The sequence below is a fragment of the Haemaphysalis longicornis genome, unplaced genomic scaffold (genome assembly GCF_048455015.1).
Source record: "Haemaphysalis longicornis isolate Haplotype H1 unplaced genomic scaffold, Haemaphysalis longicornis Haplotype H1 scaffold_1, whole genome shotgun sequence".
Classification (NCBI taxonomy): Eukaryota; Metazoa; Arthropoda; class Arachnida; order Ixodida; family Ixodidae; genus Haemaphysalis; species Haemaphysalis longicornis.
Genome location: NW_027526203.1, coordinates 419129241 through 419149723, shown reverse-complemented (window position 1 = coordinate 419149723; position 20483 = coordinate 419129241). Strand labels below are relative to the sequence as shown.

At 52.2% G+C, this 20483-nt stretch overlaps 1 protein-coding gene across 19 annotated transcripts in view; it reads right to left on the bottom strand.

The window, feature by feature from the left end:
• LOC144155616 (TOX high mobility group box family member 3-like) overlaps positions 1–20483 on the bottom strand; it is a 483094-nt gene that overhangs the window by 36730 nt on the left and 425881 nt on the right. Inside the window, exon 1 of one of the 19 annotated variants that reach the window (XM_077687165.1) lies at positions 14003–14351. The exons of the other annotated variants lie outside the window; for them this stretch is intronic. Coding sequence (XP_077543291.1) covers positions 14003–14134 — 132 coding nt within the window. The 5' untranslated portion in view covers positions 14135–14351. Of the gene's footprint in view, positions 1–14002; positions 14352–20483 lie in introns of those variants that run through there. 19 annotated transcript variants of the gene reach the window in all.

Here is a 20483-nt window from a genome sequence, read left to right as displayed (position 1 = left end):
TGGCCAAGAAATTCCTCCTCGGCGCTGGAATTGAGATTTCGAGGTCGACGCTTGAAAGTTGGCTGCGCACCAATGAATTCGGCGCTGTTCTTGAGGGCACCGACGCCCTCCCCCCACACCGCAGCAGCAGTTAGCCAGTGGCGAGGAAGCGCTCCCCCCTCCCCCGTACCCCATTTGGCGTGCATATTTTGGTGCTATATTTAAGCGCGTTCCGCGTTTGCTTTCCCCTCGGCTCGAGCGCCGAGCAATGGGCGTTTATTAACACTTCCACCCGGCTGGCCCGGCCAGGGTTCGACACAGCGGCTTCTTCACCGTCCTCCACCGCCGCAACGACCGACGCTCGGCCAACTCCGCTTCTAGACCACGGCTCGCATTGCGAGGCACGAGCGCAGCCCGTGGCTTCTCCCGAGCACCACGCGCCATTCCCTGACTGGTGGCACAACTGGCGCGTTAAGAAAACAGATGGCGATTCCTTTCTGTCAAACTTCCTATCTGTGGTCAGGCTCAGGACCATAGAGTTTCGTCTCAGGAGGGACACGGGGGTCGGGGCTGCTTACGAACAAAGTGCCTCCCCTGAACGGCTCGGCGATGTCCACGATGAAAATATGTGGCCGCATTTCGCCTCACACCAATCACCCACCAACTTTGCTCAGTGAATCTGCAGATGACCTACAAAAGAAAAAAAAAAACAACTGACGATTTATACTAGTTTAGAACTTGTTAAATTAGAAGACGAAGATACCAAACGGAGTGCGAAGCAGCACGCAGGTAATGAGCAAGGTACCTCGGACAAGCACACAAAGGGAATGGAAGCTGCGGGAAAGAAATTGGACGAGGAAACAACGCGTGAAATGGGGTCATTTCGGCAACCATTTCTAAACTATGGTAATCTCGGCCAGTGAAAGTAAAAGCATACAACCACTGCATTCTTCCTGCATGCACAGACGAAGTAGAAACACAGCGCCTTAGGAAGCACGAGCCTCAAACGAAACACCAGCCCAGAGAGTGAATGCAAGAAAAACGTTAAGATAACGCATTAAAATGCGCGAATCGTGGGTTAGAGAGTGAGTAAATTACGTGGAGAACATTCTGGTTTAACTTTAAGAAAAAGTAACACAGTTGGGCAGGACGTATGGTATTACAGAAGAACGGGGAACAGTTGGATGGCGCAAGTAACTGTGTGTCCGCCGAGGTACGTGAAAAAGAATCCCAGGGAGATAAAGGTTAAAGGGACCATCCAGACGAAACACAAGTTTGGTTCATTCAAAAGATTGCCCCATTAGAATCATACTGACACCACTTTTAACGCACACTTCGCTCAAATACATAATTAGGAAAAAAAGGAATGGCCATGCGACTCACCAGCTCATTTCCTGCACTAAAACATATGACGTCATATGCACAGCCATGCGATTCGCTGAGGCCGGTAAAAGCAAATGCAAGTTCGGTAGGGCTTATAGGCTTGAAGAACAAGCTATTTTCGCTTAAGTATAATGCATATTCATTTTACAGCAGTAAGAATGGTAGGGTGAAACAATGGAAGTTAGCAAAGTACATGTAAACATAGAAGTACCAGTGCGTGCCGCTGTTGGTACTGCGCGCACTATGCTTGTTATAGCTGCACAGCAGTGAGGTGCTTTGGGGTTGCCTCAGACGACACTGGCCGATTGGCGTGAGCGACACTGTCTTTCCTACAGTAACGAAGACAAGCCAGGTGCAAATACGGTCAAAAACACAGCAAAGGCGAATAGCGGTGCGGAGAAGTATGGTGTCGCCATCTAGGAGTAATGGCGGTAAACAAGGCCCCGCAGCCTGCTAGAAGTTCGCTTGAAGACCCGTACATGTGACGTCATGGCAGACGTCACGAAACACGATTTGGCGGGAGAATCAAAATTTTAGCTTAAATTGATTACTTTCTCAGTGACTAAAGCATCACTTGCTGCCGGAAAAGCGCTGGGGGCACTATAAATCTATCTCTTCAAATCTCTTGAATAAAACAAACTTGTATTTTGTCTGCACGGCCCCTTGAAGGAAAGAAATTCGGGACAAGGGGTGGCTTCGGATGCCGCAACGTAGAGGCGGGTAGGAGCCACTTAGAGAAGCCCTGCAGGGGCCATCAATGGCAGATGAAAATAAATGACGGACGAAGAAGAACACGGGCGCGAACATCGGGAGTCGCGACATCAGTTAGTCGTACATACGCTACCGTCGAATGTGCCGACAACGCGCCTCCCTCAGACAAATAGGTAAACGCGGGGCAGGCCGTTCGAGACTTGCAGCACGATCCGGTAAGCCACGACACTTCCCCGTGAGCGCGGCGTGCACACATGTCATCTCATTTGGATCGGCCGCGCGGCGTTCGTCAGCAGCAGAGAGACAATCACGCGCGCGTGTCAGATGCAGGGAGGGGCGGCTGCGTGGCAGGCGGGAAAACAGGTTAACAGCCATTTGACAGGAGGGACATGCTTGTGGAAGCAATGCGTAATGGCGATTATAACGATTGCCTTTCAGAAGACGGCTCAGACAGGAGGTCACGGACGACGCCAGCGGAGCCGTAATGTACCCTGACCCAGATAGGGGCGCGGCCGCCAGGGCGGCGCTGGAGTCGGCGGCAGGAACGGCTCCCTCGCCAGCCTGCCGCGACGGGTCCCGTGCGGTGGGCCATAGCAGGTGCACCAGTGTTGCAGAGGCTCGGGTTACACGAGGTGTACATTTGCTCGCTCTAAATGTACGTAGCAAAATCGCCGTGGGAAAGCAGCAATCAGGCTTCCGATCCATTACGCTACGATACGAACCACGCAATTAATCACCGTATGCAAAGCCCATCGGCGAAAACGAGCCACAAAACGATGGAGCAGTCATTTTCGAAAGTAACACGCGATAGAACAGCGCAGGCTGTTGTAATGCAAGTGATGTACGCGACCTGACGACAACCAAAAACGGTCACGAACAAAATGCGTGTAGAATCAAAATGAGTTAAAGGCAAGCATGACGAGACAACACGCGCACAAAGCAACCAAGGGTTCAAGACATCTCGAAGCCGAGCACATGGGTGGCGTTGCGCCCAACCGGACTTCTCTCCAGTTCGATATAGCGGCCGTATAAGTCACGGCGGCTGTCAGCGCGCACGCGCACAGCGTGTCTCCATAGGACGCGTTGGCGAAAGACTGCCGGACAGCCTGCGGCGGTTCTGAACGATGGCGCAAGATTGAAGTCACAATTGACGAGCGATCCTCAGGCGTTCAAAGAGCAAAGAGGTGCAATTAGGGTTTGCCTAATATCAAGCTCAAAACCGGGCATGCGTCGTAAGAGTTATTAAGTTACTAAGAGTTAAGAGTTACCAACTGAACAGCACAATAGTAGCAATGTAAACCCAGTAAGAACGTTCGCGTTGAGAATAGTGTCGCGAAGCCCCCGTTCAGTTTGCTTTTCCTATTTTTGTAGCATCCCTCTTCGGTCACCTAGCCACGTTTTTTTTTCTAAGAAACGCATGCGGAGTGTGTCTTTGCGCGCTGACCGACCGGAGGACGCGGCTGTCGAGGGGGACCATTGTCCCAGCTTGGGTTTCAGCGCGGCCGCGGCGTTCCATGCCCCCCGTGGCGTGTGCGCTGGTCGCCTTCGGGCTCCGGGTCCTCAGTGTACTTCAGACAACCTTTCTGTCTTTTCCACTGTTCACTTTAGTGTGTTTTGTCTGAACTACTTTCTTTACACCCATAATTCTCCAAGCGCGCGTTTTCGGGTTCAAACCTTGTGTCTGTGTTTGATTGGTCCTTTTCACTTCGGCGGGAACATGACTGATTGGTGTTTATAAGCGTCTCCCCGATTGGCTGCAGAAAGTGCCTTACTTCCCGCGGTCCGTGCGCTCCAGGATACACTTTCCCCACCCAATACGTTCCCCACCGAACCGCTTGACGCGGATATAACGCGGCTCCGCCGGCTATAGAGGGCGGCGGGCGGCCTGCACCCGGACTCACTTCAGAAACTCTGCCGCCCGTCGTCGGGCCCTTTCACCGGGAGACCGCGATCCCGTCAGCCATGTCCCGTTAAGCCCCCTTGATCTATTGACTGTTTTTCTAATTTGATGTAATAAGTGAATTCTTTCAAATTTGTATGTGTTAAAGATCAGTAAATGTCATCGGTAAAGTAAACAAGTTAACCTCAAAACTTCTTCAGCGCCTCGACTGCTTCACTGCGATCAGCATGCTACCGTAGTGGCAGATATTTGACCAAATTTCGCCGTTACAATAGCGCGCTTTGAGCGGATATAATTTTCAGACTGCCATTGAGGACTTCCGTTTTCTAGCCCGTAATAGCAATCCATCACCAACTGTGCTGTCTTGTAACTTACTGTTTCACTGTGATGGCAGTTTTTTGTGATTGTATGACTCATTTTCATTTGTGAACTCCGCTGCAAAAATGCCATAATGGCGCTGTAGGTATTCGCTATAAATAAATAAATAAATAAATAAATAAATAAATAAATAAAAGAACCCCACGGTTCACTATGTCACCAATGAATTTCCCCGAGGATCCACGTGGTTTATTGCTCAGTGACGCTGACGGTCAAAGAAACGGAACAGCGAATGTCCCTGCAGAAAGCTTTTCCGCGTAAACTTGAGACCATAAAACTGCCCCATGTTTGCTTTCAGTTCGCTTTCTTTTTCCGCCATGACATGCTGCTTGCGTGCATGTTGCATACCTTTTTCATACTGACGTTTGCTTACATATGGTGACACCCGAAGGCACGAGGTTACTGCGGGGACTTGTGTTCTGAGGCTTAAATTAACAATTCGACGAGTATGAATAGAGCTAAAAGAATTGGGGGAGGGGAGAGACTTTAGATGCTCCAGACACTCGTCTAGCTAGCAAGGGTCACGCCACGGGAAGCAACCGTAATCCAGCCCTCATCAGAATCGTAAAAGATAATGGCGTGTTTGCCTTCTCACTTCCTGTGCACTCCCGCGCAAACAAGGGACGATAAGGCCTCGTTAAACGCACGCGTACCAAAAGCCGGGAGCGCCGTTAGCCAATAGCATAAAGCATGTCGTGGCGACAGGATGGCACGCCACAACCAGTGCTGCCTCCTCCACTTCCCCACCCCTTCCCTCAGCTGCCGCGCTCACTCCTGCGGGAACAGTCGCTCTACTTCCAACGAGGCGGGACCTCTGCCTCAGCTCGGGTGCGACAGGCAAGCGGGCGCAAACGAACGCGCCCACTTTTATGACTTCCGAACAAGGGTGGCGGAGAATGAACGGGGCGCTGTCCCCGCGACGAAAGGCCACACCGGGCAGTACGGACAAGGACAAAGACACAGAGCTTTTGAAAAGGGCACCAACGGCACTGCGCTCCGACAAGCGGTTAGATAGACCACGCTGTTGATCGGTACTGTGGCTCAAATTATACGACGGCCGCACGGATATACAATGTCGCTACCCTTGGCCCCACCATGCCTGGCTTCAGCAGAGAAATAGGATGATCCTCATATTAGTCTAGGTTAGGCACGCGTGGAAGGGATAAGTGCAGGATTGGTTGATTGTAGGGTTTAACGCGCCGACGCAACGCAGGCGATGAGGCGCGCCGTAGTGGAGGGCTCCGGATTAACTTCAAACACCGCGGGATCTTTAACGTGCGCCGAAATCTCGCACACACGGGCGTTTTTGCTTTTCGCCTCCATCAGAAAAGCGGGCCGGGAATCGAACCCGCGTCCTCGTGCACAGCAGCGTAACGCCTTAGCCGCTGAGCCAGTCATTCGACGCTCGCCGCCGTCACTCCCCTAAATACCCTCGGTCCAAGATACCCAAGCTACCAAGCTGCAGCAACTGCGCCGCCGGCCACGTCGTATCACCCCGCCCGCATTCCACACTCCTCCCGACCTCCACATCATTTGCACTCCCGGGGCACGCGTCTCTCGAGATGAATAAGGCGCCACCCGCGGACATATCTACCGACCATTCCCCATCCAAGCCTCGCCGCGACAAGAAAAGACGACCTGTCCATTTCCCAGTCGTAGAAAGATATATTACAGGTCACTATAAACTTACAAGGCGTATCCTACACCCCCGCCCTACGACAAACTGACCAAAGAAGAGCTAGGCTACGACGTATGGCCACATCCAAACCAACAAGGACCTCCACGCAACCCTGCCCCAAACCCTGCTTCCCCCCACTTGATTTGTCCCAACAGACGATTTGGCAGGGCTTCTTCCCCCTTCTCTTACGCCTACCACCAACCAAACAGCTGAGCAGTAGGAGGGCATGCTGGTCAGCTCAACTGGTCAGGGGACCGCACAGGAACTTGCGTGCCATGGCGGAGTGGCCCCTCTCCGCCATGGGCCCTGTCAACTAAAAATCTAGGTTTCAACAAAGTCCACTCCTCATTCATTCATAGAAGCTCCCCTTCATTTCATCGCTGACAAGAGCCCCCTGACGGTCGTCCCGCTCCTCTCGAGGCAAAGAACACTTCTTCACAAGAGGTGTGTCACCCAGCGACACCGCACTGACTGTACGGCACTGCAGACTGCTGTTACTCGTAACGAGAAACTGGGGAGCAATGAACTTTTCTGCGAATCAGCCGAGACTGTTTCCAAGGCACCATTAACTTTTTTTCACTACTAATGACAGCCACTTTGGAAAGTGCCGATTGTGGAGGAGGCTCTTGATGACGAGAGCAGGGGTCACGAAAGACCGTAGCTAAAGTCCTCTGTAAAAAACTAGTACCTAAAGAACCGACAATCCAGCTGTGGTCCTTGCGTTGGTTTTCTCACTTCACTTGGGGAGTTTTGTAAACGGAGCTTTCTTTTTCAGCCGCCTCTCCCGCGCCAATAAATGTTATACGCCCTTGAGGGTGTGGCAAGGCGGCAAAGCAAGGTGCCTAACACTGTACCGGTGCAAGGAAGGTAATGGAGTTCTACAGAGCGGAGAACCGTTCCCGGTACGGTACCCGGTAGGCGATCGGTGCCACTGCACCTGCGCAGAGGCGCCAAAGCTGGTCATGCGCATGCGCAGGTGTACCGAGTACCGCATGGGAACCGGCACACCGCTCTGCTATAACTCCCGATTTTCGATTACTTCAGGAGTCGAGCTTTTTCTCCAGTTCCCATAATACCGCTAGCTGAAGACTACGTGCTCTCGCAGAAGAATCTTCGCTGAATATGAAGCTAGAATTCTAGCAAGATCAAAATGGCGCAAGCGTAGATGAAGAACTGACTTACGCTATAAAACCGGGACAACACCACTGCGTTATCGTTCAGTTCAGACTCTGCACATTCAAGAAGAAACTGGTGCGATCCCTACCTGACAGCATCAAATGTTCTAGACTACGTTTTTCACTCACAAGAATTGTGTTTCTACTTCCCTTTTATTCTGCGAATTTAATTTTTGACGTTATTATTGGGCTGTAACGAATTTCTGGATGCGGACCCCCCAATTCATTACGCTGCACGAAAAAGCCACGTAGACGCAATAAAGAGACAGCCTTGTTGATAACAAAAATACGTAAGACGGTTTAATTATGAAGCTTTGCATGACAGCCGACTCGCGTTAGTATAATGTGCTAGGTTTTTACATCAAAGCTTCATATTTTTCCTGCACAAGAACTCACAAATGTCGAATTCCGAATCGTTCTTCCGAGTAGAATAACGCCAAACCCGCCGCGGTGGCTCAGTGGCTAAGGCGTTGCGCTGCTGAGCACGAGGTCGCGGGTTCGATTCCCGGCCGCGGCGGTCGCTTTTCTGATGGAGGCGAAAAGCAAAAACGCCCGTGTGTACGAGATTTCGGCGCACGTTAAAGATCCCCAGGTGGTCAAAATTAATCCGGAGCCTTCCACTCGGCACGCCTCATCGCCTCCGTTGCGTCGGCGCGTTAAACCCTACAATCAATCAATCAGAATAACGCCAAAATATGATGTCACGTCGATGCCAAGGCGTATGTAGCAAAAGTGACGACCGGTTACATTATAAAGGGTGTCCGTTATTTTTTTATTAAAAGCCAGAACGGATGTGACAGCCATCGTCACGTCGCAGAGAACAGAAACGTACAAAGGCACGACAAAGTGGCGAAGCGCGAGAAATGCGAAAACTAGAGAGTTATAGCGGATGAGAGAACCGGTCTCGGTACGGTACACCTCCGCATGCTCACAACCAGTTTTTCCGCCTCTGCGCATGCGCAGTAACGGCGGTCGCCTACCGGGTACCGCACCGGTACCGGCTCTCCGATCTGCTATAACTCTCCACGAACAGTTCGCGTGCCGTCGCTCCGCTTGCTAGCCGTCAACCGCACGGGACACAGGAGAAGCACTCGAACAAGCTGCCATCAAGGCCGGCACCTCCGCGCGCGGTGTACATGCGCAAAAACAAGAGCTGCAAACTAGGCTACGGTTCAAGAGTAACTTCCGTTCGGTCAAAATTGTTGCGAAGGTTAAAAACATGCCGTAAAGAATGCTGTTTTTTTTTCCAGCCCACACGCTGCCTACATACTTATAAATGTAATCTCAAACACGCGGGCGCCAACGCATTTGCAGCGCCAGCGAGGCTTGCAGCCGACACCCACGCGTCGCTGGTGCCCACCCCCCTCGTATACAAACATGATATTCGTAAATAACCCACACACACACAAAAAGCCATCGGAATGCGGAAGGAATAACTGCGTACTCGATGCGCGTATGAGCCCAACCATGGGTCGAATGCGATATAGCTCCACTGCTTTGCGGACTGTTTTCGTGCACACCTCATATAACCCATCACCGACAAATGAAACGCGCACGCAAGAATGCGAACATGACTGCATACAACTTCAGTGTGTAGGACCGCAATCGGCGAATACGGACAAGACTGAGCTTTAATGAGGTAACATCAAAAGGATTCCACACTCTATAATGGAGCAAGCTACCAGTGCCGCATTCAGAACTCCCTGGGGGCGGTAGTGAGGATTATCAAAGGCGACCATTTTGAAGCAAATGTTAACCAGATGAACGTTTTGGATGGATCTGCTATTCATCCCCCTCCCCCTTTCGTTCACGCCTGTGCGCGTCATTATCACAGCGGTCATTGTATGAACTGTATTAGTAAAGTCATAAAATCAAAATTATGGTATTCGGAGCCCAGGCCCCGTCTGGGCTATGAAAAGCGTCGCAAAGGATGGCTACGGATTAATTCACGTCATTCCAGATTATTTATAGCCTACACCCAACATCAATAAAACCTTCAAATTGTTTTTATCAACAAAACTGCGTTCAGCGTGAACGCAGTTTTTTTTTTTTTTTTTTCATTTGAAACATTATCGTTATCATCACTAGCAGAACGAAAAAAAAAAGCGTCGTAAATCCACTGCTGCCTCTGCCCAATGTAATCTTTACAGAAACAGCTAAGTTAAGCGCGAATAAAGGTAGTGAAGAAAGAGTATGTACGAAACAAACCAGGAGCCTTGACACATTTCTTCGTAGTCGAACTCTCTCGAATATGAAGGGCGTGACCCTTCCCGTCAACTGCACAAAAAATAACTGTACCTAATTAAGGGCCAGTGACAGTTAGGCACAGAAATTTCAAATGAAAAAAAAAAAGCTACTTGCTCTGGTCGCGTAATGACCTAAGGCTGCTGCTGATTCACCCGAAGGGGCTGGTTGAGGTCACCGGGGCTGTATTGCTTGCGAAGGCAAAATGAAGGGGAGAAAACGCACCACGCCTACGGAAGGTTTCGTGCGCTTTGAAAAAAAATTAAAGAAACGCAGGAGACCTAAATAAAGGCAGTAGCCTACACTTAACTCAGAGCCCTTAATGATGACGAGCCCTAATGTCATCCCCCCACCTCCCTTACCCTTTTTCCACAGGTTTCAACTCAAATTTACAAGAAGTAAATACATCTCAACGAAACAACACGAATGCAGTGTCTAGTTTGCTCGTACTCTGTAAATCGCACGGGTTCCAGTTATCCTAGAAATTTAGAGCGCAAACCTGCTACATTTGCCGACACTTGTCACCCGGCTAAAAACGACTACAGCTCGTGCCCCTCAAGTTCACTAGAACCACTTCCACAGCAATGAGTTTGCTCGGCCCGTACGCGAGCTATCACACGGGGACTCCAAAAGGAGTATTAATTAGCCCGGCAGCAGCGAAGCAGACGCCGTAAACGGCAGCACGTGCATGACGTAGCCTTTGCTACTCGTCGGGGCAATCGCCAGAGGTGGGAGAAAGCAGGGCGGGCTCCCAGGAGAGGATTCACCGCCGGGACCCGCGCAACAGTCCAAAGACCCAGAGAGAACCCGCCAGGAGAAAAACAAAATGGCGTTGCCGCGGGGCCAAAGAAGACGAACACCGCGCTTGGCTTCGCTGGGCCAACAACAAAGCAGAAACAAGAGAACCCCCCATTGGCGTAAATGGGGGGAGGGAAAAGAGGGGGTGCGCTTTGGTAACGAACGAGCGCAGCTTTCACCAGCTCCGCCACGAGCGCGGCCCGGGAGGCCTGAAGCATCCTCGTGGCTGGCGCCACGCCATCCATCCCGAGCGGCATATGGCAAGCGGGCCCGCGCGCGGAACGGACATCTACGGGGGTGGAGGGCGCCAAATCCCCCCCCACCCCCCTCAATACCCCAGGGTCCCTTAGCTCTTCTGGCGTTTTCGTTTTTTCGCCACGCCTCATTCGCCTTAGGTCCTTCAGAAGTGCGGCATGCTCTCACTCTCTCTCTCTCTCCTCCATTGCCCATTGTGCCGTTTTGTTTCGCGCGAATCGAAAAGCTGGATGCAACGATTCCTGTAGCGTTTAACGGCGGCCCAGCCACCGCAAGATCCGCAAACACGCATGCCTGACGAGGCCAGTCGCCTCGGGCGTCTCTGCGAGACGCGCGAGTGGCGTGCAGCCGGTGCGTGCGGCTGCGTGCGCGCGGAGTACTTGCCGCACCGATGAACGGCGCAACGTGCTTTCGGGGCTCGCTTTTGGAACAGTACTATCACTTCCCTCATTCAACGAGAGGCTCCCGAAAAACCGTTCAGCTGTATTACTACTAGAGTGGGATGGGGATGCAAAGCACGCGTCAAATATTGCCGATCTCTCTCGATAGATTATTCATTAATTGAAAAATGGAACGAACAATTGGCGGCGCTAAAACAAAATTCACTATAAATGTACTGCCTTTAAAAGTTGTCACTTCCAACAGGGATTTGTTGTGTGTTGCGCAACATAAATTCCGTGTCCCTCCCGAGGTGTCGAGTTCGTGCCGACAAGTGCTCTCGCGTCCGCTGGCTGAGACGTCACGCGGCTTGACAGAACATTTGGTGCCAAGTTACAGCCACTACCCAATGCGGGCAGCCTCTGCGACTGAAGAAAAAAAGCCAGCCGTGCAATTACAGCTCCTGGAGGCTTGCACAGAATTTTCCGTGTGTGCTTCTTCACGACTTTAATGCGACTTGCTGTCCGCGTCCCTTAATATGCCCAACGCCTTACGTCCAATCATATTGATCATGTAAGAGGGCACTCTATTTAAAAGCGCCAGAAAATTTACTTCAACACCACGATGAGAAGAGCATGCTCTCTCTGCCATGCGATTCGCGGAGGGGCATTGCAGCGTCGCCGCACCGGTGTTCCCCCGGGCGACAACAATAGTACAGCACTCGAGGACAGTTTAGGAATCTCTCGACGTCGTTTGCAGCGAAGCAAGCAGATGTGCGGCCAACCCCCCGTCCCCTCGTCCGCACAGCACACCAGCTGCACAGATTGGTCAAGGTGCTGTGTTGGCTGGCTTTGGCCGCCCGAGTGATGAAAACTGTGGCGCCAGTATCACGCTTTCCCGGCGCTCGCAAGCTCATCGGCGTCGAGAACCAAGAATGCGTGCACCTCAAATGCACGGGGGAAAAATAAAAGCCGCAGAACACCAGTGAGGAATAAATGATAAAAGCCACCACCACTTCCCCGAGCAACAATGGTAAATTGAGGCGGCATTCTTGGAATTCGCAAGTTCACTGGCCCGCCAGCGTGGCCCCGCGTCCCGCCGGCGTGCGAAGGTCATCAGCCAGCACAACAGGATAAAGGCGTAACGGCAAAGGCGGTAGAAAGAAGAAAAAATAGGGGGGGGGGGGGGGGGGGGGGGGGGATAATGGCAAGCAGGAAATCTGTCACGTTCATTCCCAGTATACTATTCCCCTAAGGAGGGCACGAATAAAGTGCAGAGCCACGGGGCAGCGCGCAAACATGCAGCGACCGTCTAATGCACAGGAGGCAAATGAAACCACCCAGAGACAAACACGTCTCAATTACGAAGGCTCCATCTCGATTAGCCATGCAAATGTTGGGGTGAGTACTTATTAAATACGACGCAAAGATCAGATTTAAAAAAAAATGCCTTCGAGACACGACGTGTGTGCCCTCGTCTTACTGTCTTCGCGAAACTTTCGCAAAATTAATACTCAGTTAACATGAACATTGCAGTGGAATTACGTTCATGTAGAATGCATTTCAAAAACGCCAGTGGAGCACACCTACAAGCCGCCGCTAAGGCATCCCGCGTGACCAGTCAGGAGTCATAGAAATAATTTGCCGACCCGCTCACGCCAGCCTTGACTTTTCAAAACCCTTGGCGTTGACAAGACCGCACGTGCGGCTGCGGCCTGCAGTCCCTGCAAGGAACCACCAGCGTGACGAACACGCGGCCTGAGACGGGCCACACATCAGCTCGACTTGGGCAACTGTCGCCTCAGGCTTGGCCGTTGCCAATCACTGCGACACATCTTGGAAACAAACCCCGTGTCGCCAGCAGCGCGACAGTCCCCTCAAACCTTCACGGGCACCGAACGGCCAGGCTCGCTAGCTCTCGAACTCCAGCGTAAGGACCTGCAGCGCAGTTGCAGACCCATGCGTGTGAGCGTGAACAGGAGTGCGCATACTTTGTTGTATGTTGCATTGCGGTCAATGCCTGCCCGAGACTTGCGAATAGCGCCGACCACCTGTTCACGGCAAGCAATCATCCGGCCTCTTTCATCGCGTCGCCTTTCAACTCCGCGCATCCGAATGCTCGCCGAAAAGGAGGTTTATAAGCAAAGGCGCTATGTGCCTCCTGCGTCGCCTCGGCACGAGCGTTAAGCGGTAGAAATGGCTGGAAAATCATTCGACCAATTAAACACTATGAAGACTGCCTAAACTAAAAAAAAAAGGGAAAACCCATGGCTTCAGCCACCCGGAATATGTCCCGAAAAGTGCAGCTGCACTTAAGGTACCCATTGGACAGAGCATTTTAATGGATATCAGCATTTGATTAAGGTAAGCACTACAAATAGTACTTGCAATCAAAATGTTGAAAAACGGGAAGAATTGGTGCACGCAAACAAATAAACGCCAAGAAGTCTCACAGGAAATTCAGACATCTCTAAAAAAAAATCCCGCCAAATATATATAAGTACCGATTTATTGGAGATGTGGAAGCCAAACGAATGCGGCTTCCGGAAGATTTTGAGTGCCGAAAAGGGTACGATTGTAGTTCCTATTAACCAGAGGGGGAAATGGGCAATAAAACGCGATGTTTGCGATCGACAGTGATGTGACTATTGATCGGCGGCCTCTTGGGCACATCTTAACAAGGGAGAAAAAAAAAAAAAAAAAAAAAACTAGTGATGGAAAAAAACACCCCGCTTCTGAGAGGCAACACGGTCACCGTTCCGTTTACTCTCCTACAAAATGCATCTGCCGGACCGCACCGGAGGGCAAGTTTCTAATGCGGACGCCACAAGACCCTCATTCACCAACTTTCTGGTGTGTGCGGTGTGGAGTCAAAATGTCGGTGCAAGAGCACTGAGCAGATGATCAGGGCGCGTGGGTTTCCGTTTGAACGGTGCGATGAGCACCGAGGGATCTGAAAACAACTCTGCAAGACCCAACGCACTCCATTCCATTCCACTTACATTGGTACCAATTAAATGCCCACTGCAGCAACCAGCAACCTTTCATACGCATGCTTTTGCATACAACCTGGCTTCGCCTCAACATTCCGAGTATATCGAATTCAGCGCAGGGCAATACGTACGAAAGGGCTGGGAAAGCCGGCGCGTGGCTGTCCAGTGCTCGAAGCGGAAAGGAGCGGGCTCAGGTGGCATGTCGACGAAACGCCGTCCTGTTCCCACAGTCCAGCCACAGTTCCCGGTGTGCTCGCATGCATCCGCTGGCGGGAATGCGATAGGCCCGCGCTTATAGTCGGTTTCAGTGGGTGCTCAGGTCTAGAGACAAACCAAGTTAGCCTCTGGTGAGGCGTGCTGTCTGGCCACGTGGATTCTAAACGACTGCACGAACGGTGCCTAACGGAGCAGCGATCAAGCGCACCTCTCACGGCTGTATCGTCTTACAACTGCTTACATCGAAGAGCACACCCCGTTTTTTTCCAGCTCTCGTTTTAACTTTATCGCGAACTATAAAAGCAGAGGATCATCGTGGAAGCTACAGTCCCCCCTCCCGTTGTCCCCGCTATGCGCAAGCGGAGATAAACGGCCGGTCGCAGCTGATAAGGAAATCGTATCAGTAAAGACAGGCCCGACAGGCTAGCGCTTCATTGATGCAGTTCGCACGGGGTCATTTAATGCACGCGCAAATGACGACAGGCGGTTGATGCATTTGTACACAGGCAGACATGCAGCTGTCTCCGGAGCAAATGATCTCGCGCTTCGAGAAGTGGACAATAGGATCCCGGAAAAAAGCGCAAAGGCTCACGGGTACGTCGTCTGCTCCCGCCACTTTCGGTTCGAGAGCTACTGGCCTCCCATACGCCGGCAGTTTTCACGCGCATGTGTGCGTATTGTTTATTTGTCACAAAGCGCCTACCTTTCAGAGAAAACCCTAGAGTCAATCGTTGTTATTTATTGAATGCGCGATGCATGAGAGTTTTTGTTTATCGGTGGAAACAGATAATCAACAAGCACACACGGGCGTGGAAGCCGCCCGCGTACGGGAGGCCAGGAGAGCTCTGGAACCGGAAGTGGTAGGACTCCGCGGGAGAAAATAATGTACCCATGAGCCTTCGCGCTTTCTGCCGGTCACCTATTTCGTGCCATTATACTCAAATCCCCCCACCCCCGCCCCCCGCCTTACTGACGACAGGAGCGGCTCATGATGGCGACGGGGTTCCCTCGACGCGCGTTTGCACGGGAGAACGGACAAATTTTCGCCCGGAATCAAAACATACATCGTATTCGAGACTGCTACCGGACAGCTTCCCTGTGCCGCCAGGGTGGTGTCGAGGGACGGCAGAGTGTTCTCGGAGTAAGCGAGCTGCAAAGCATGCTGCCACGGAAGATTCGGCTGTGTACAACTGGCGCACTAAGTGGCCCCCGCTGAGCACGCCATGTGTAGGAGGGGCGGAGCAGAGCGGCGGCCGCAAGACGATGAACAGGCGCGGGGATGCGGAACGCGCAGCACGCGTAGTGCGCGCGTTCACTTACCCCACGCGTTCACGTGTGCGTGGGCCGCTCATTCGGCCTGCCCCGGGGCCCACGCCAAAGAGAACACCTCTCGGCCAGGATACATAATCGCTGCAGTTTGAGACGCGGGGCGTTTTCATCTGTACCAGCCATAGCTGGCCGTGCCTCGCGGCACATTAGCCCTGCCGTTCTCGATAGCGGTGAACCTGCAAGGGCACAATCTACGGGGTGACACCTACATATTGAGTGCGACAACCGGAACGATGCAAGATGCACGCATTACTGAACAAGTGCATGCGTGCCATACAGCATCCGTGTTTATTTCTGTGCTCAAATGGCAGTGTTTAATGCGGCTCTGGTAGTCTTGGCGCGAACAGATTTCTTTAGTTAACTAAGCTCCGGCGAAGTCAAAAGCCAGAAACGAAACGGTCCGGTAAGTGTGTGCTGAGAGAGAAAGACTGGCTAAATGGTTAATGAACCAGTGGGATAGCAACAAAGGTTCGTGCTTGGCGGCAGCCCGTGTTCCAATTATTTCGAACGCCATCCATGCACTCCGGTGATGCTCAGGAAAACCGAGGAGGAGGAGGGGGGGGTGTCCTTCGTGTACGAACCGGCCTCCCGGCAGGTGCACTGGAAAATATGCTTGAACGCGTAGCTTCACTATCGCCACAGACGGATAGGGGCACTAGGTTCGGCGGACAGCGGCGCATGGGCAGGCTCTGCACACTGCACCCCCCCCCCCCACAACCTCCGAAAACGGGGGGGGGGGGTCCAAGCAACGCAGCACTGAACAAGTTCTAGCATACGCAAATATCCGTGCGGCTGGCCGAGGCGGGAGCGCTTTCCAAGTGCTTTGGACAAATAGTACCATAAATTGTGCTGCCCCAAGACCTATTTTACATGCGAGAGCATCAAAGAAGCAGTCGCGGTTCCCGGACAGCGAGCGGTTGGATGGTTTATGTCACGCTGTCGCAGTAAGAATTATTTGCGATTCCTAGATACCTGATGTGGAGCCGGCATTATCGTACGCACGTACAGTGCGGTCCACTGTTAGATGTGCTAAAGCCGACACGCAGGTATACAGAAAGGGCGTGTCTCCCGCACGCACCGCCCCTATCTAAACAGGTTTCGTTAAAGCACGTACTCATAGCCAGATTGATTGATTGATTGATTGTTTGTAGGGTTTAACACGCCGACGCAACGCAGGCGATGAGGCGCGCCGTAGTGGAGGGCTCCAGATTAATTTTGACCACCTGGGGATCTTTAACGTGCGCCGAAATCTCGTACACACGGGCGTTTTTGCTTTTCGCCTCCATCACCGGGAATAGAACCCGCGATTCGCCGATTCGCTGGGAATCGATTCGCCGGGATTCGAACCCGCGACCTTGCGCTCAGCAGCGCAACACCTTAGCCACTGAGCCACCGCGGCGGGTACTCATAGCCGGATTTGCGCAGCGCCAACATATCGCTGTTGAAAGAGGTAACGCGTCATTTTTACCTACGGAATGCGGTTTACCTCTACAGCTCAGCATCCAAGTTGAAAACATTTGGCAGTCATTCCCTGGCAACGCTAAGCGGGCTCCGAAGAAGGACTACCACGGTGGCATGAAGCATTACGAGAGGAACAGACTATATCGACGGTCCCCAGCTAACGTCGGCTAGCCAGGAAGAATACACGCGCTCGCTGAATGGGGGGCCGAGGACGCGCAGACTTCTGCTGAGAGACGTCTCCGCACTTCGGCAAGCATCGGTGGCCTTAGTGGGCCCTCGGTTCGTTTTTGTTCTCTCGTGATTAAACGCATTCATTCCTGACTGGCTATACAATGCGCCGTCGGCCATGAGGCCGTCATGCTCCAACTGCCCAGGCCCTCTCCTTTTGACGTAACTCGCCATGCTATGTCAAGGACGGACTGCAACCATACGCCGCCGCCGCTTCACGACGGAGCCAGAGGCGCAGCCGAGACTCGCACAAAGGAAAGGACAGTGGCTCTTCATGACGCAATTCCCGCTTGTTTGGGTCAGCGTTATTTCAGCCGTGGCATCACAGGCATGTCAGTCGTGACCGAACACATTTGCTTTCGTGTCGTTAAAAATCGCTGATGGGCGCCTGCATTTAGGCGTGCTTGGAACAAAAGGCGGTAGACAATTATCGACTGCGCGGAAATCGACACAAAAAGAGGAAACGAAAAAGAAACACACTCGAAGGAGCCCGTTTATGATAGGGCGAGACTGTGATTTTCCCTCGCTATCTCGATGACCGTGGCCGGAACAGCCAGTAGTGAGGTTTAGCGCGAGCTCATTTAAACCTATAGGTAGCGTTAATAAGCGGTCTTTCAAGTCCCGCAGAAAGCGCGCACGCTATCCGATAGCCGCATCAGCACACACGGCGTCCCATTAATCCTGCCGACTTTGAATTGCACATAAACTCCGCCGGCATTTTCGCATTCAGCCCCGGCGGCATCGAGGGCGCCGGATTAATAGACCGAACGACCCAAAAAGAGCGCAGCAACCACAGGGACGATTAAACGTGCGCGAAAGGGAGGCTGATAGCGCGAATGTGCCCCGAAGAAGTGCAACAGTTCCGAGTTTCGGAAGGCACAAAGTGGCACGAAATCATCTCCCACGCAAGGCGCTCCATTAAATTTGAGAATTTCTCCCCGCAAACCGCAGGAGACGAAAAAGCTATGGGCGCGCGTGTTCCAATGCAGTGATCAGCCAAGTAGTTGCCAGGCGGGCGTCAGAAGGCGGCCAGGTTCGCCCCAAAACGAGGCCAAAACCAGCACTGCAACTTCGACGCGGAGGCAAATGGAGATTCCGGCGAGTCAAGCAGGTTTCACGGCGGCGTCTTGCTGGGAACAGCGCGTTACAAGGGACGAGCGACAGCTCATTCTATGGTTTACGAACAATGCTACGCGAACGACTCGAGACAGCCGGCAGAGACTGATGTGCTGCCATCTTGACAATGACAAAGGAAAACAAAAGAAGCGCACAAAGAGAAAGCTGCCGCAGCGGGACGAGAAGAAGGGGGCCGAAAACCAGTTCCCCCCTCTCCCGGCCTCCCTCGCCGTCTGGCCGCCTTTCGCGCGCCTTCCCCCCACCCCCTCCGCCCGTCGGCTCAGACATACCAAAGAAGTCAGCGTGCCATTTTCGCAAAAGTACCCGGCTCTTACGAAATGGCTGTCCCGATGGCGAGTTTCGATAGCTTGCGCCGTATTCTTTTGTTTCGCTTGTTGCAATTTCCTCGCTCGTGTGCCACGCACTCAATTATCACTCACGCCGAAATGAGAATCTCCGCGCCGAGAAAAGGCCGGGCAAGGAGGAACGGCTGCTTCGGCGGCGCTATCCCGAGTATGCGTTTCCTTACCCCAGAAGCGGCTATACGGATAAACGTGACGCGTACCTATTGCTTATCGCCTTTTCAAATATCACGACTTGGCAACTACGTCCTATTACCTTGTTATTAAGGAAGCATACAAGGATGTGCTTAATCCTCTCGAAACTGTCGACTCTAATAGAGAGCTGCAGATTATCGTACACATCAATTTTTTCTCGCTTATATTGGAAGTACTCTCGCGCGGATTGGAACAGAGTCAACCAGCGCGGGCGTAATTCCAATGCACACGCGGGAGCTGGACCTTTCTCTACGGCGAAAACCTCGCCTCAAGAGGCTTGACCGGCCCGCTATTTTCGGCTATCCTGTCGAAAGTAAAACTTATTTTCAAAATTTCAGGGACAAATTTTGCATTTCCAGCAATAATCACGACACCGCTTCCATAAGACAACGCTGATCGCGCTGCCAACAAAATGCGCTCGTTAGCGCGAAGCATTCCCACGGAGAAAAAGAGCCAGAGTTGCACGACAGTCCCACAACAAGTGGTTGGTTCGCAGCTGGTGGCTCAAAGAGCCCGGCGCAGTAAAAAAGGGCACGGAGCGTTGTCAAAGAGCAGTTAAGATGCAAGTCTCGCCAGAAATCTCGCCATGGAACACGGCCAGCTGCGTGGAGGGGCGCATCCAGTTAGCGTGGCACACGAATTCCGATCCGGCGCACCTCCGCATTAGCATGCACTAATACCGCTCCGAAGGCTGAGCAGAAGGACGCGCACGCCTTGAAAGACAAAAGGGGAAAGAGCGGCTTCTTTATGCGTCCGTCGTCGTTTACCTTGGCGCCGCGGAGGGTACTGCACTGCGCGCGCGGATACCGGACATGTCGGGACAGCGGCGCTCCGCTCGAACGGGAGCGCGTGCCCTTCCCTCCGCTGCTTGGGGAAGCCAGCGCCCCGCAAATGATCGCCTGCCACAACTTGTACTACACCACGTTTCACGCAGCTTTGACCAACGATTAGAATCACAAACATTACATTTAGGCGTACGAGTTGTGGGATAAAAGTGATTAGGTTCAAAACAATCATTTCATTGATTGTAACACATCAGGACCATACCGGTGAATAGTTTCCCACAAACAGGCACTGTTCACATTACAGCTTCGAAAATTCGATATTTTGTGTTCGCGCCAAAGCTGCACCAGGGCCACGAGGTGCACCGTGGAGGAAACTACGTAATAATTTTGACCCCGCAGCGCTTTTCAACGTGCGTTCAGAGCTTGAACGCTTCTGCAGGAATGCTTTACAGCTGGTCGGTTACACCCTACTAAACATTATGATTTGTTCATTTTCGGTGTTCGGCTCGGGGGCGAGGAGTTTGATATTTTGTTTCTCGAAATTGTGAGACGTCACGGGCCTACCGAGGAATTTGGCCTATCTCCTCTTCTCCAGGTGGTACTGAAGATCAATACACATGCCTTTCCGAAAGACCAAGCAGACGCTCAATCTTTCGATATGCAACGCACGGCACAAATACAGCTTGACTTTAGCTACTCCCGACAATCCGGCAGCAACTGTAGCAGGTTCAAACGCATACTGAGCCTACGCTTCGAATACGCCTAACTCGGAGATGAAACTACCAGAGTTGCCAGTCTCGTTACTTCTCTGCCACACCCCCTCGGTTGTTTCACCTGTATTAAATATCAAAATCTCGACAACTAAAGAAACACACCATCATTCAAGGGGGCATGGGCCACGCATACCCTTTTCATATTTT